This window comes from Vanellus vanellus (genome assembly GCF_965231255.1).
Source record: "Vanellus vanellus genome assembly, chromosome: Z".
In the NCBI taxonomy this organism is placed as follows: domain Eukaryota; kingdom Metazoa; phylum Chordata; class Aves; order Charadriiformes; family Charadriidae; genus Vanellus; species Vanellus vanellus.
The window spans coordinates 33,722,592-33,739,097 of NC_138908.1; the positions used below are offsets into that span (position 1 = coordinate 33,722,592).

General features: G+C 48.1%; 1 protein-coding gene across 2 annotated transcripts in view; it reads left to right on the forward strand.

The window, feature by feature from the left end:
• PSD3 (pleckstrin and Sec7 domain containing 3) overlaps positions 1-16,506 on the forward strand; it is a gene marked incomplete at its 5' end in the record, with an annotated part of 102,618 nt that overhangs the window by 20,753 nt on the left and 65,359 nt on the right. For both annotated transcript variants that reach the window (XM_082497562.1, XM_082497561.1), the window contains 2 exons: positions 4,901-5,968; positions 7,371-7,763. In XM_082497562.1, the coding sequence (XP_082353688.1) occupies positions 4,901-5,968; positions 7,371-7,763 (1,461 nt within the window). The remainder of the gene's footprint in view (positions 1-4,900; positions 5,969-7,370; positions 7,764-16,506) is intronic.

Sequence of the window (16,506 nt, forward strand, 5' to 3'; positions counted from 1 at the left end):
ACATAATGCCGGTGTAACTTCACAGGGATGAAGGCCTGGCTCCGCTTCCCCCAGCAAGCAAACTGCCCAAAAGCCCGGAGTGCCTGCAAGCTGTGGAAAACTCCACGCCCAGTCCAGCGTGGACGTTTGCAGTCCAGCTACAAAAGCACCGTGCTGGCATTATGCTAATCCCTCAGATTTGGCTAATGAAGGACCTCCACTGGCCAGGCAGGACCTATCGCGGCACGGAGAATGACATCATTTGGAAAAAGGGCTGCTGTGCAAGGCTGCCAGTGATTTTGCAGCATCCCTCCCCTCTCATAGGGGGAGCCTGCTCCGTCTCAGCGTGCACAGGCACTGCTTTATAAATCAGAATAGTTTTAGTTACCACAGAAGTCATAACTCGAGGGTGTGCAGGACAAGAAGACACGTGTGACCCCCCCCTCCCTGGCAGGCTGCAATAATTATAAAATGCCATAAATCCTGCGATGTGTTTGTTAAGCTCTGTCACCTAGAGATTCGTTTCCACTTCATGCATGCATTGTTTTTACTGGCCCTAATCTGCCTTTTACAAATAATGGCAAGAAATGATGGTACCAAGAAAGCACAACTGGTGTGATGCTGCATGCAGGCTCACCCACGTGCTGCTTGTGATCGGCGCAAGGAGATGTGGAGAAATAAAATGCAAGATGACTGGGCTGCTTTGTGAAACCTTCCAGCTCAGTAATGCCGAAATGCCGTCAGGCGCCCCACGCTCTAAAACCAGCACATGACTCTCAGCATCGCCATTCTCCCCGTTTCTTCCCTTATGGATGCGGTTATAATAAAGGACAGCTAAGCACAGACGTCTCCCTGGCATACTGTCAGGCAGCCTTGCTGGAGGAAAATTTTTTCCCCCCCTGCAAGCTGCCAAGGTGGACTTCTTAGCTCCTGCGATAGACTGAATGAGACTGCAGTTCCCCCATCAGTTTCATAATACTCAGAAAGCATCCATTTACATCATTGTGTGCAGTGCAGGGCAGCAGCTGCCAGGAAATTTGAAACTATTTTGATTCCAGTTGACTAGAACAGCAGCAATTGAATTAGCTGGTATCGCTATAGATAAACTGATGATCTGTGCATTTTATTTCTTTGACCAATGGGTAACTGCTGGAGCTACAGTAACCTCTGTGAGTAAGGAGACTGTTGAAGCAAATATATCTAATTTCTCGAGCTAGCTAATATATATATATATATATACTGTATAGAGAGAGACACTCACACCATTCTTTTGTAAAATGTACCTGTAAACAAAATGTCTGTCTATGCTTGTAATTTGTGTTTTGCTTCTTAGTATTTCCTTTTATTATGCTGTAGACAAGCTTGCTTGACATGGAATGGTTATTTATCTATGAAATATCATATCTATGCCTGATTTAAGTCATGAATTCTTTCAACGTCTAGTCATCAGAAAAGCTGCCAACTGCTGTTAGGTTATATTTGCCCGGTCTCAATTTTCTAGCCACTCACCCCCTTTCTCTTTTAGCTTTTTATCTCTCCATTTAATTATCTCTTTCTTTTTTTTTTTTCCTTTATTGAAAGAAGCCACCTTGAATGCAAAGTAGAAATTGGTGTTACCTGAGAGTGTGTGTCCTCTCTTTGTTTGTTTGGTGATGGGTATTTTTTTTCCCTGCTCATCTTCAGTGCGGTCCTTAAATTTTGTTGTTGCCTTTCTAGCCTTGTTTGTAATGCAGTCATATTGGGGGATGGGGTTGGACAGGATATGGCAGTAGCTGCAGCAAGACATGATGCTGTGGTGGTGGATGGGAATAAGGGAGGAGTTTTCCTTAAAGAGCTCAAGCTCCTATAAACTCTGGTACCTGAAATAGCTCTCTGAGCAAAAGCAAAGGCTTTGCTCCTTTTAGGGGCAGGGGGCAACTGGTGGTGGTTTACTGAAAGGAGTGGAGAACTCTGTAGTCATACGCACAGTGGTACCTAACGTAACAGGGACAGACTGCTGCTTTGATGCCATATGTGATTTCTTTTTAATCAGGCAGTCAATTAGGCAATGTTCCTGTAGGATGCTGTGAAAGTGAGAATCCCACTGACTTGTGCTCTCACACGGCAGTGGCAGCAGCAGTCCTTCCAGAGCAGGGCTGCTGGTGCCTCACTGTAGAAAAGGCTTTAAATGTCTCTCTTGCCCAGGTGAAACACGGTTGTCGTGTGGCAGAGAGGAATACCTGTGTGCACGGTCCCTCCTCCTGCACGTCTCGCTGTTCCCATATATGTGTGTATGTGCTCTGTACGTGTACCTCTTCTAGAGACTCCCAGGCTTGCCAGAGGGTAAAGTTTGCTTGAAATGAAGTTCAGGAGGAGAAGTAAATCAGAGACTTGATCGGGATTGCTTTCTGCCGTCAGCAGCAGCCGTCGGTGGCAGATGGGGACACGCAGAAGTGCATTTACTATTCACCGCCAGAAACAAGGCCACCTCTGTTTCCCTCATTTCGGTTCAGAAGCTAAGACAGCAATTAGCAGAGATGAGTCTGGCCCCTTGGCAGGGTCCATGTGCGGTGCCTTGTCAGGGCTTGGCCTCCAGTGCGTGTTGGTTGTGTCCCAGCCTCATGGGGGACCGGGGGATGATGCTCTGGGCTTCCTTCCACGGAGGTGGGGTGGGTGGGTTGGAGGGAGGTGCAGGGGGCCCTGGCTCCTGGGGCACTATGCACTGCTTTCCTTCAGGATGCGGCCAGAGTGCACGGCCCGAGCAGCACCACCGCCAAGCACAGCCCTGCGGTGCTGGGGGCATGAGGCCATCCCGACTGGGGCACCTTTCACCTGCAGGCCTGCAAGCTGAGGGTTGCTGCAGGGGGAGCTGTGTCCACCAAGAAGGATTTACATTAGGAGCTATAGTGAGAGGCTCCCTATCGTCATTTCTTCTCTCTTGAAAAATCCCGTATCTGGATGTGTGCTGAGAGACCAGCGAGCACTAACACCGCTGTGTTAGAGTGGACCAGGCTGCGGAGTGGGGAGCTGGGGCCTTCTGCTGGCCTGGGCTGGTGCCGGTGCAGGTGTAGGGGCGTTGCAGCCACACAGCATCGTTCTCATCCATCCTGGTGGAAGTGTGTCCCAATGGCAACCTGGCGCCGGTGCCATGGGGTGGGCTTTGGATGCACCCAAGCACTGCATGGCTGAATTGTGTGCAAAGGGGGCTGTTTGTCTGGGGCTTTGGGCACTTAGAAAAAGCACTGTCCCTGGAAATGCTCATGTGGGGAGAGGGACCTCGCTCTCTTCTTCAGACTTTTCCAGTGTACCCCCAGCTGTGTGTTGGAAACCCTGCCATGAAGGCTGGCTGGTGATGCAGAAGTGGACAGGGCATCCATGCTTCTCACAGCTCCCTCGGACCTTGTAGCAGAGAAAATGTCCCTGCTTTGTCCAGTTGCTGTCCTCAACAGCAACCAAGTCATCTAGGTGAAACCTGACCCACTGAAGCTTTATTATGGAATGATTAAACAACAGCACAGAGGTATCTGAAGAACCTACTGGGGAAGAGACTGTGGTTTGGCATGGTCTGAGTCTGTCACTTTGATCCTGCACCCCACACAGTGTGTGGTATTTACCTTGAGGCTAGATATACCGGATAGTGAGCTGGCAGGTGCGAGCTGCTGCTCATCTTTACACACCACTGGCAGACAGATAGCCACATTAGCCTGGTGCTGAGCTCACATTAAATTATCCTCCCTTTCACCTTGAACTCAGCCTATTATTAACCACAGCTACATGGCTTCCTTCCCAGAAATGGCTTGTGGCCAGCCTGCTCGGAGCAGAGATGGGGATCGGTTTGCAGTGCAACACCTAGAGATGCACCTAGAGTGGGGCAAAGCATCCAAGTGCAAGTTGGTGTCTGGTTTCAGAGCTGTCACCTGTCACCTCTGACATTTTTTGGATCTGACCCCCCCCATTGTTTGTTTTAAAGCACTTTTATGCTACTGGCCGATTTCTTCCGGAAGGGTGCAGCAAATGCAGCTGTTGGTGGGTTTGTTGGTTTTTTGTTGTTTTTGTTTCTTTTTTTTTATAAAAGCTCAGTTACTCCCTGGGCTGTAATATAAGGTGGCCAAGTATCCATCATTGTGTCATCCTTGAGGTCTCTCTGAGGACAGCTAGTTCTCTGTTACCCCACAACAATGGGAGCCACTGGGTGCTTGGCACTTGGAAAATGGGACCATCCGTTCTTGCTCCTGCTTTATTTACATCAGTTTGAAAAGCAGAATGAGGAGGGGAGGGCTAGCAAGCTTTTTGTGCAGCTGTGAATTTGCTGCTGCAGAAAATGTGAACTGCTTGGTTATGCGTACATCGCTGCAACATGACCTGCAGTTACCTGAGTTGTTAAAGGAAGAAAGTAGCACTGGCAGAAAGTTGAATTGCTCATTAATTGCTTTGTAATTTGGCTAATTGGTTTTGTCAAGGCTGTGGAATATACAGGGTGCAGCTGATTATCTTCCCAGTGTTTCATCTTTACAAGCGAAAATGACCTAAAAACTTTTTTTTTTTTCAGATAAAACCAGTATGTATGGCACATGCTGTGGATGGATGTCAGACCTGTAAATATCTGCTTTCTTCAGCCTTTGTGCCTGGCCTGTGGCCTCAGACTGTTCATGGGCCACTGGGACCCTTTCTGAAGTGTAGCAGACATTTCTGGCATTCCTTCCTCTGCAGTGCACGCTCCCAAAGTAGGGCTGCCCAAAAACTCCTGTGTAAAAGGACCAGCTCTGGATAACTGCAGTGTGAGACCGTGCAGAAGTGAGTTAAACCGAACGGTATTTTCCCTGCAGGGGAGAGTGTAGTTACTCTGTTAGGAGAGGGCTGGGAAGGGAGGTCAGGCTTTTTGCTTACGCACGTGGTAGTTAAACCTACACTCTCTTTTTTTTTTTTTTTTCTTTTCAGGTAGTGGCCAGGGAAGCAACACTTTGCTCCCTCATACCATCATCAATGAGTTTCCAGAGTATGGCACTGTAGAGCCAAGCGGAGATGTGCTGAGGGCTTCATCGCTGCGCCAGGCAGAGCCTGTGACATGCAGTCCAGAAAGACGGGACGGTCACCACCGGGTGCCTGGCAGGCCCCTTCCTCAGCGTGTGGCTCCTGCAGACAATTCGAGACCTGACACTGGGGCAGCGCAGCTGCACACCCCAGAAGAAGGTTTGCAACCTGCAGGTAACCTGCCAGAGATTATGAAAATCTCTCGACGTCTGGAAGCAACAAAGGTGCAAGAGAGAGCAAATACTTCTCTTGATTCAGAGACGCAAATGGAAAAAAAGAGCGTTACTGGCAGCCAAAATGTTCAGGCAGCCAGAGAACCAGTTCCAGCAGGCCAAGAAAAACCCTCAGACATGCCTCTTCCATCTGAACGAACAGCTGAGGAAAAAATGCATTTGATCGTAGAGAAAGATCTGGCTGCAATATGGACTGGAGAAAAGCAGTCCGAGTCCTTGCAAGTCATCAGTAATAAAGCTGAGGAGGTCCACGCAGCGCAGGAGACAAGCTGTCATAGACCATCTGTGACAAACCTGGAAACAGCCAGCAGAGTGGAGGGGTGGGCGCATTTTGAGGAGTTTTCAGCGTACAGTCAAGGCAAAATGCAAATGGGTCCTGAGAGGAGGCTCTCTAAAGAGGCAGCTGTGAGCAAACATGTAGAATTTCAAGGGGTGGAGATTTTATGGCTGCAAAAAGCCGAGGAGCAGAGAAGAAAGAAGCACTCGCTGCTGGAGACTGTGTCCGTGGAGAGGAAGACGTTCCCCAAAACATCCAGCCACCCTGTGCCACCGATGGTCTCCCCAGGCTTGGTCTCCTCACCAGACAGCACTTGGAGTGAGGTCTGTGAGGACCCGAGGCTGGGACCCACTGCCTCTGTAGCTAGTCCTCTGGCACTGCTTGATGAAAGCGGGGAGGATGAAGTTTTTTTGAAGGATGAGAACCGCAGCAAGGAGGAGACAGCTGTGCTAGCAAGAGGCCAGGGCAGGTGAGATGGCGCTTGAGGGGATGCAGGGGGCAGGTGGGGTTTCTCTTGTCCCAAGCATGTGGCTTGTGCCTACCCCTTTGGGAGCTAATAACAAACAACGAATGTTCATCTGCTGCCTGCAAGCACGGTGGCAATGGCAGCAGTTCATGCCTGGTGGTAGCTATTGCATGAAGTTGGGAGTGAACCCCGTCCACACCACCTTGCTGAAGTTTGAAGTCGATCTCAGATTTGGAAATGTAAAGATGTCTCTTGCTGTTTGCAGAGTAATGGCTGTACGACGAAGCATCTGTAGCAGGTGTAGTTGGGATCCAGACAGGGCATGTAATTACATATAGGCAGCATGCAGGCCTGGCCAGATGTGCCTGGCCAGATTTTCTGGTTTCGGGCAGAGTTCGTGCAAGAAAAGTGAGATCACCTCTGAGAGTTCAGATAATAAAGATGTTTTATCCAGGGCCTTGTATGTTAGAGAGGGTAAGTGCTGTGATGAACTTTCTCTCTATATATATCTGTGTTTATATATTTTTAGCTATGTATATTGCAAAAATTGTGTGCTGCTTTTTACAGGAGCATCTTTATTTGCTCACTTTTCTTTCCTGATGCGTATCTGTAACAGAGCAAAGTGTCCTACTGGTGCACACTGAGCAAACCGTGCCCGCTCTCACCTGGCGGGCTGTTTGCTGCTGAAACAAAAGGATCTCAGCAATGAAGGTGCTCCTGACTCTACACCTCGGGATCTGCGGGGTTTTGCTTTGGCTAGCATGTGGGATTGCCCAGGTGGGCAGCCCTGGTACCCGGCACATGCTATGGGAAGCCTGGGAGTATTTCGTGCAGCAGAGGAAAAAACTCTCCGCAGGAGGGATGCTGGACCTTCCCATGTCCATCCGCAAGCAGGCCACATTTTACCCCTTCAAATGCGGGTTTTTAATTGCATTTGCTTCCCTTTGCATTTTGGAGGGATTTCCTCCAGCCTTTTGCTGAAGACCCCAGCCCTAGGGCTGCAGAGCCAGCAAACTGTCCTCTAGGTGCAGAGGCCCCATCTGGGTGCATATCTCTGACCTGTGCAGCTTCTGGCATGGCAGTGGTGCTAGTGGAGACCTTATGCATTTGTTGCCGCCCTTCTCCTTTGCACATAAGCAGCTGATGCTCTCTCTTAGGCAATATTAGGCTTTCCCCCTGCCCCCCTCTTTTACCCAGAAGATTGTTTCATGTCCCCAGAGGGGAATGTGTTGCCAATCATGAACAGAGGTGGTACAAGGACAAACTAGCATTTTACCCCTAGTGTCCCCTCTTGCACAAAGCCACATTGACCTTTCTGTTCGCAAAGGTAGAAAGAGAGGAGGTTCACCCAGAGGTCTAAACCTTGCCTGTGAGCTGAAACGAGCTGTTTCTGATTAATTTCCAGGATGATGGAGGAGGGTGAAGCAGCCACAGGAGGATATGAAGATGTCCTTGGGCAGAGGCACTCTGACATCTCCACTGATCTGTACAGCTCACAGTTCGAAAACATCCTAGACAATGCATCTTTATACTACAGCGCAGAGTCACTAGAAACGTTGTACTCGGAGCCCGACAGCTACTTCAGCTTTGAGATGCCACTCACTCCCATGATCCAGCAGCGCATGAAGGAGGGCGGCCAGTTTTTAGATCGGACATCAGCCTCTGGGCAGCCAGATGTCCTGCAGCTTCCCCCTGATGGGGAGGTGAAGCGCTGCGGTGAAGGCATCACCAATGGATTAAGGGATATTAGTGAAACACTCTTCAGAGGAGACGTCACGGAAGTCCCTCATATGGCAAGGTAAAAGCAGTGGGTGAGCTTTCTGTGTGCCTGCTGATTTTTCCCCAATGTATGTTTACTTGAGAGGACTGTCTCAGAGTGTAGTTTTGCCTCTTTCAACACTGCACATTTTCCTACACTGAAGAATTTCCAGTGTAACAAAGTGAGCTGCAGGAGAGAAGTGAGCTATCCACACCTGACTTTCATTAGAAAGGTGCAAATTTAATTTACAAAGGTTTTGTAGGGGATACTTGTGTTGATAAAAGGCTGGCTGGTATTGTTGCATCTCTGGGACCTGTCCCTGGAGGAGTTAGGTACCAGCTACAGATGAACCTTGTGGAGTTGTACCTGAATTTGTACCTGAATTTGTTAGCAGCAATTTTAGGAACGATAACATCCTGTGCATATGGACAAGTCGTCCAAATGCAGTTTGTGATTTGGATGTCAAAGGTGTGTCTCTGGGCATAGCTTTTCCTCTCTTGAAGTCAGTGGGAGTTTTGCAGGTTGCTTTAGCTGGGACGAGGTTTTGCTCCCACCACGTTTATGGGATTAGAGACTGTTAGCTGCTTGTTTCATTTGTGCACTAGTTACTGATTGAGAGAGGAGGGAGCGTTGCAAAAATGTTAATAATTTCCATTTAGGTAAAGGGAGAGATAAGAAAACCTATTAAGAGGAGAGTCATGTGAAAAGCAAAAACTAGGATAAGTAGTTAGAAAATACTGTGTAATTGTAGAAACTCATGCTGTGACCAAACTTTCCTCATCCTGTGTTGTCAAAGAGGATGGGGAGGGTGAAAGGCAGCAACAGGCAAAGAGGGGGGGTCCAGCCAAAAGCAGTAATCTGCGGGAGGGTGAGGAACCTTGTAAGTGACAAAGATGCCTTGAGTCTCCATCCTCCAGCAACAGGACATTATCTAAGAGTCTCCTTAGACTGTTCCCTTAGATGGGACTAGTCTAGTCTGAGCTTTCCTGGGAGTCAGTGGTGGGAGGTCTTTTATCTGTTTTATTCCTTTTGTGCTAGCCTGAAAGAAGTCCTTTGACCAGAAGTAGTTTTTCTAACTATATGGATTAAGGTACGGTTTGCCCTTAAAAGAACAGGCAGAAGGACTTAGCAGTTTAGAACGTTTTTCCATCAATCCCGGAAAAATGGTGTTTAAATCTTGTACAGCCCTGAGCTGCTTGGGGCCAATAGGCAATAAGTGACTGCTAATCTGCTACAACCAGTACGGAACCAGAAACTGAGGTCAGTCTTGACACTTGCAGCTCCTTACCTGTACTGAACACAGAAATTGTTGTAAGACGGCAGTGGAGGACAAGCAGCACATACAGACCCTGATTCTGTTAGTACGTAGTTGCAGCATCTGGTATCTAAAAAGTACTGTCAAGTACGGCCCACATCGGCTCATCGAGACAGAAGTTATCATGAAGACAAGGTGTGTTTAGGTAATGCTTGAAGACACCTTAGGTGCCTGCCTGTCGTGGGTTAGGCCAAATCCGCTACTGAGGACCTGGGGGACCCCAGATAGGACTGACAGATGCTCCCCCCCACCTCTCTTCAAAGAGAGAGGCAGAGGAGGAAAAAGTGACTTATGAGTTTAGAAGGAACTAAACTACTTTAATGAAATATTAATAATAAAATAAAAAGAAATAATAAAATATATACAAAACTGTATCAAGCTCCCGAGATGACAATCATGACACTGGCTGGCACTGGGGCAGTCCCAGGCTGGACTCAGTGACGGACGGGAACTGGATTCTGGATCTGCATTCAGGATCGGGATTACAGGCAGACAGAGTCCTCCTCAGACATCGGCCATTGAAGGAAGAGAGAGCTGACCCTTTGATCCCTCAGCTTTTATACTGAGCATGAGGCAGATGGGATGGAATACTCTGTTGGTCAGTTTTGGGTCACCTGTCCTGTCCTCTCCTCCCCGCAGGTGGGACCCCACTATGCTTTTCCACTTCCAACCCTCCAACAGGGCAAATAACAAAGTTGGTTGGCCTTGGGGGTTATAGCAATAAGCATAAGCAAGAGCCTCTCTGCATACCATGCCTGGGCATCAGCTATAAACAATTGGTCTTATCACTCTGCGAGAGTGAACGCTGTCTGCACAATATGCAGTTAATTTCAGTAGTTAGAAGAGGACCAGCTAAGAAGCGAAGTTACTGAACAAAATTGGTCCTGTTTTACCTCAAACCAGGATAGTGTGGATTTCATTAGGAATTAAGTTAATTTTAGTTTAAATTTGCAGCCATAGTGATAAACCAACAGAGGATTTTAAAATTCTTCTTTTTTCCCCCTAAATAAAAAAAGAAGAAAGAAGTGTCCCCAACAGTGGGTCTGTTAGGAAGCTCTGCTGTCATACCCTGCAGGGCTCTGTTAGGGATGAGCCCCAAGGGCATGCTCTGTTAAGACAGGTACTGATAAAGAGTGTAGCTGCAGCAATACAGCCAGCCATGGATGAGCCACACAGGGTAATCCTCCGGACAATAGCCTTATTAACCACCCCCCCGCCATGATATTCTAATATCATGTTGTATTGCACCAGGGTACAAGTGACTGACAGATTGTATGTGCTGTATTGTTGGAGCCAGTGATGAATCACGGTGTTACAGCGAGGATCACTGTCTGCATGCTGGGGGCTGCATGGGGTTTATTTGTAGAGGGGTCAAGATGGTGTGTCACTGTCACAGGTAAACCAGAAATAGCTGCTTAAGCCATGGGAACTATTTCTAAGAGTTTGCATGTGTGGTTGTGTTGCCTGAACCAATCCCAGGCTTGTTTCTTCAACCAAAAGTCCACATGTAAGATATGTGTGCTGTAGCCACTGTGGCAGCATTGTGCCTTCTGCTATACGTCCTTGTTTCCTATGGTGCTACGAACTTGCGATTGCATTGGGGCTGCAGTTTCCCAGGCGTAGCACCTTCCTGGCGCTGCAGAGCATCAAAGGGGCACCCGATGAAGTGGTCCAGCTCTCCTGGGGAGCGAGGTGGGGGAAGGCAAGCCCACCACCCTGCCGGACCCAGGCAGCCGTCCCTGGCCCTGCATCCCGCTGCCACCGGCAGCAGTTCGCAGGCAGCAGCTTGCCTGCGATATATCGCGGAGCCACCGGAGGTCTCTGTGCCCTCTGCAGAGCTGCCGGCTCTCCCTGAAGCCAGGGATTCCCGCAGATCCCTCTGCCCACCCTGTGATGTGAAGTCACTGGAAGGTGGGTGCAGGCAGGAGAGCAGCTGGAGGACCCCAGCCTAAGGGGATGGAGGCAGGTGTGGGGTCCCAGCACGTGAATAGCAGCAAGTGCAAAGCAAAGTGGGGGAATTTGGGATGCAGAGGGGCTTGGGAGGAGAGCAATGCAACATTGCAGTGCGGCACAAGAAGAAGCATAAGCCCCCTTTTCCAGAAACCACACTGCCAACCCAAGTGAACACAAACTGAACCCAAAACCTGAGCAGCTCCCTGTGCCGTGGTATTTTGGTGACATAAAAAACGTGTGGGAAAGCGCGTGGGGAGAAAGTACACTTCCAAGTACCAGTGCTAATTTATGGGGGAACAGAGTGTGAAATACTGGCAGTTCTTCACGGTCCGGTACCGAAGGGGAGGGTGGATGTGAGAGCAAAGAGTTAATGGTTTACACCTGGAAATTGAAAGCCTTGTGCCAATTAGGAGAGGAGGAGCAGGTGCTCCCCTTAGCCATGCCCTCCGGAGAGCAGGTAGGGGAGCATCACAGCACTTTCTGTATCTCTCTGGAGGGATCCTGAGTGTAACTGGCATGCAGACCCTAGATGGCGTGAGGTTTTAATGTGTAACAGCAAGGAAACATAGTCTTGTAATGAATAAGCGGGAGGGTAACATCCTTCTCTGCTCTTAGGAAATCACTGGCTCTGGGAGGGGTCAGCTCTGGTATGTGAAGGCCAGTCACATGCCTTCAGAATTGAAAAAAAAAAAAAAAAAGGAGGAAAAAAAATTATGAGAGGCTCGCGGGCTGCAAGTTCCTGTGGGCTCCTGGGTGTCTGGATGTTTCGTCCCTGCTGTCTTCCCTGTCAGCTGCTGGCCGTGGTTAAACACAGTAAGTCCTGGCAAGAGCCGTGTGACGTGCCTGCTCAGACAGCCACCCGCTGCGCTTCCTTAGAGCAGAGGGACGTCAGCTGGCCCCTGGGTTTTCATGCAGGGCAAGTTGGCTTGCTTTTGCAAGTCCTAGCGCAGCTTAGGTGCCTTTTGTGTCTGGCCAGTGGAGGAGGGATGCTTGGGGAGAAGGGTGTGCAGCTTGCCTTCCTTTGGGAATAGTTCTAGCTCTTGGTGTCTTTTGGGGGGTTTAATCTCTTTCCTAGGTATGTAATGATCATCATCTAGGGGAAAAACAAATTTCTGCAGCTCAAGTAGCCTTAAGTTTCCCCAGGTGTGGAAGTGGGAGAACTGGGGGAGGAGGGAGAGTGTGTGAGGTTTCAGAGCTGAGGGGCAGTCTTGCTGTGTATTAGGGCACCATGGCGTCCTCAGGAAACGTGCTGAGCCACAGGTTGCAATGTAATGAAGTTTGGCAGTGGCAATAAAGATACTGCATTTGGGCTGTGTTTGGTCCCCTTGCCTTTGTTATCCCTGCAGAGGCGTGCAGTCCCCACCATTGCACCTGCGCCCCAGGTACTGCACTCCTGCTGGTGGGCTGTGTTGAGACAGAGCAAAGCTCAGCCTTGGTATATGGGAGTTTAGCCTGACTCGCAGAAGCAATAAGGAAGACTGTTTGCAAGGTACTACCCAGATGTCAAGCCTGAGTTTGCATTGCCTGAGCTAGGTGTAATCACTTACACCAAATCAAAGTGGGAGGAAGGGGATGTATTTTCAAAGCAGTTGGATATATCTGAGGGAAAAGTGACTTTGCTACGTATAAATTGAGTGACAGAGCATCAGTGCATCTAAAACTAAAGTAGGAAGTTCTCTTGGTGGTGATCCCCATCTTTCTTTTCTACTTTCAGACTTTAAAGACAGAATTTCTTTTAATCTTTCTTTTTTTCTGCATTCTTTATGGCAGACTTCTCGTTCCCTCTTGCCTTGTATGCTACAGTAAGAACAAGAAATTAAAAAAAAAAACAAACCCACAAAAAACTTCTGGTGTTTCTTTTTCTGAGTTGTCTTGGAAGGTGTGGTCTCTGTTGGTAGGACATCGCCCAGGATTTTTCTAAATCCGGAGAGAAATGAAAAATATCTGTATTGCAGTTCCTAATCCTCAAAAATGCTAAATATTTGCCACCTGCCATCATTATCAAAGAATTGCTTGTGCTCAGCAAATTCTGAAAGTCCTGTTATTTTTTCTTTTTCCTAGAGATGCAAGCACAAATTTAGTCACATATGTATTCTTTTGTAATTCAAGGGGGGAAGAAAACAAACTCCCTAAAGCAGTCTGGTGGTTCTCAGAATAAATGCACAAGAATGTAGACTGCAGTTCCCAGAGGCTGCCATGTTCTCCTTAATGGTTTGGGCCTCTCATAGTAGTAGTTCCCATAGTTTTCTTTCTTCTGCGTGTGGGTCATTTCCAGCAGTTTCTTAGTTGGCATTCTGCTTATTCCTTTTTTGAAACAGCAGACTTTGTTTACAGATAAACCTGATTTTGATCCCTTTCTCCAAGTTGGTTCTGTAAGTCTCCTCCCAGTTTATCAGCATCCTGCATGTCAGTTATGCTTCTGTTTTTCTGTTCACACTCCAGTATTTTTGTCCAAGGTAGCTTTGTATTATGTATTATTTTACTTATGTATCTAATACATAACCTTTATTCATTGTATTAGTCTGTCCAACAGCAGTCTGGTAGAACTTTTTTCCCCTTTGAAGACTCACCTTGTGACCTGGTTGAATTTTTTTGCGTAGCATGAAATCTGCCAAGAGCCATGTGTTTCTAAGCAGATAGTTTTTGGCCTTCGGACATGCCTCAGCTCATTGCAAACTCTGGGACCTAGGAGAACTATGGCTGTCAGAAGGTGGCACTTCATGTTTGCTGCCATCCATATGCCCAGGATAAGAAAAGTTATTCAAAAGAATGCCACTGGTTGTTGTCCTAGAAAAGCGAATGCATCTGCAGCCGTTGAGCAGGCAAACACACGCTGGAGCTCATTTGCCTGCATATGGGCTACTGTGTCTGTCAGTTGTTGAGCCACTAGTAAGCACAATATGCTAGCACAGATATGTTAAATCCAAGAAAAGATAAGTGGCATGGTCTGCAGGGGTAAATTTCTGAAACCAGTAGCATTGTGGCAGCTGAGGATTTGACCCTTTATCGCACTGCTTACTAACTTCAAAAATGTTAAGCCATGCTGATCACCTTGCTATTCCCTGCGGGAAGGTGGCATCACTTTTTCAAGGCTCTGGAAATATGGAAATACAGTTTGCCTTTGTTCTGGCTTATGAGGTGCTTGCAACACTGATTTAGTGAGAGTTTGTAAAACTGCTTCTAGTTCCTAAATAAACTGTTGTTTTAGGGAAAAAAGGGCTGCTGACTTTTCGCCTCTTCAGTTCCCAGCCTCTTCTGAAAATAAAACAAACAAAACAAAAATCCAGGAGCTGACAGAGACAGAAAAGAAAACGAAAAAAAAAAAAAATGTGGAGCAGCTGATCAGTTCACTGCACAAAGCGCCTCAGTATAGTGCTGTCAGCAGCTCAGCTTCTAAGCTGGCATCTGTTGGCATATCTCCATTAAAGTCAAAGCCATTTAGGTCAGGAAGCCTTCATTCACTGAAACCGAGGCGCCTCTGCCAGCTCTGAGTTGGTCCCGAAGTGCAGCCTGCCACTCATCCAGTAGCTGCGACTAGCTGCCAGTCAAGCCCCCCTTCCACGTTATTGCAGGTTAACTCTCTTCTTCTTCCGTCTGTCTGTTGGGATAGAGAGAGGCAGAGCCTGGTGGCTGGCAGGGCGTCGCAGAAGCATGTATAGCTTCGGATGTGATGCGGAAGCACCGGTGAAGAACAGGGCACGTAGCGTGCAGACTCCGTGCTAGCACAGCTGGGTGAGCTGTGGGTTGATTGGTGGTTGTTTTTCCTTTATTGCAGAAGTCTGTCTTTTATTATTACTAACTTTTCTTTTTGAGGACAGGCAGTTCATTTCGCTGCATGATTGCAATGTAAAGCTCCTGTGCAATACTACTGCCAGTGCTGAAATGCTTCTTCTGCAGGTCTGCAAGGGAGCCCTAACCAAGAGGCTTAAACACTTGTATTCTTATGCAGCTGTTTTGCTCCTTGCCCGGGAGGACCAGCTGGACTATCTGCCCCATTAGTGTGCGTGCCCAGGGCCAGTTTCCAAACAGTTGAACCGAGCCTGAGGAGGGCGGAAGTACTCTGCTGGCTTCCCAGTTTTGCTCCTGTCCCGGAGGACCTTGCAGGAGCCGTGTGGGGAAACATCATGCTGGTGCTGAGTGTGGGGATGGCTCTTGGTACCCATGGCACGTGGGGGGTCGGTGGGCTCAAGGGAGAGAGCCCGAGGGCTCCCAAAACACTTGGGGCCTGAGTGTTGTCTGAGCCAGGTTATGGGCGTGCAATGCATTCTTTGGGTCCAGTTTTTGATCATGTCTGGGGGTAGGTGGGCCAGATCCTGAGCATGGGACTATCCTGATGTATCCAAGAGACCGGTCTCCATATCAGTGCTTCTGTCAGCATTATCCGTTGTGGAGGCAGTCCTTGGACACCCCCTGTGGCAAGGGCCAGGTTTTCACTTTCTAGGCATGGGGTCATTAATGTGGTGAGATTCCCTTTGCCATCTCTAACCCCCACCACAGCAATGTCAGGAGCCTGAGGTCGCAAGGGAATCTAACCTGAATTATTTTTAGCAAAACATTTGTACTTCAGGTGGCAACAGGCCAGCATGTCTGTGTAATAAAGGACACGCTGTCTCTCGGAAGGGCGCTGTGTGTGGCGGGACTTTTTGTCCTAATGCTGTGATCCCATAATGATAACATTTGCATTTTCTGTAATGCAAGCCTACCAGAAATGGCATTTTCTGAACACTTTAGCTGTTAGCTCCCTACTTACCATCGGTGGGAATTCTTTTAGTCAAAGAAAAAGGCAGATGATTACAGAGAGCAAGAGGTTGCTTTTAAGCAGCATCATGCATTTCAGCCCCTTAAATTGGCTTTGCATATGCATTTTATTGATAACCAATTGGAGATTACAGGTCTTGTTTGTTTATTTTCTACTTTGCTCCTCTCTGTGTGACATGACAAGACTGAGGTACTTTTCAATGGATTCTTGGTGGGTACTTTGGGTTGTAGAAACCATCCTCCCTTCATGTGTCCTGGCTGATGCTGTGCTCCTGAGACACCCACTGAATTGAGTTGCAGCAAAGTGCAGCTGTGTCAGTCCTCAAAGAGGGATCTACTTCAAAGCGTGTCTTTGAAGAGAATCCATACGTAGGACTTCAAAGCTGCTTAAACCATTCGGAGTAAAATAGCACAGTGAGTCATCTGCTAGGAAAGGGCATTATCTTTATTTTTTATTATTTTTCTCCCCTTCCTACAGTTGTATCTTGGAAAAGCCCGGAGCTGGAGGTAACTGGCAAGGTAAATCGTCTCTTGATGTGATTTTGTGCTTGCTGTCTCCTGGCCCCGAAGTAGCTGGTTCAGAACTGCAGTAAAGCTGCAGCAGAGCTGTTTCCAGCCTGTCTGTGTGGTCGGTCATTTGTAGCAGGAACTGACTCATCACGTCCCACTGCTGCCGGGATTTCTTCGCTTTCTCCGGTGGGGCTACTCCTTTCAGAGACAGGCTGTTCAAGCATGGCTTTTCAGCTCCCTAAAACA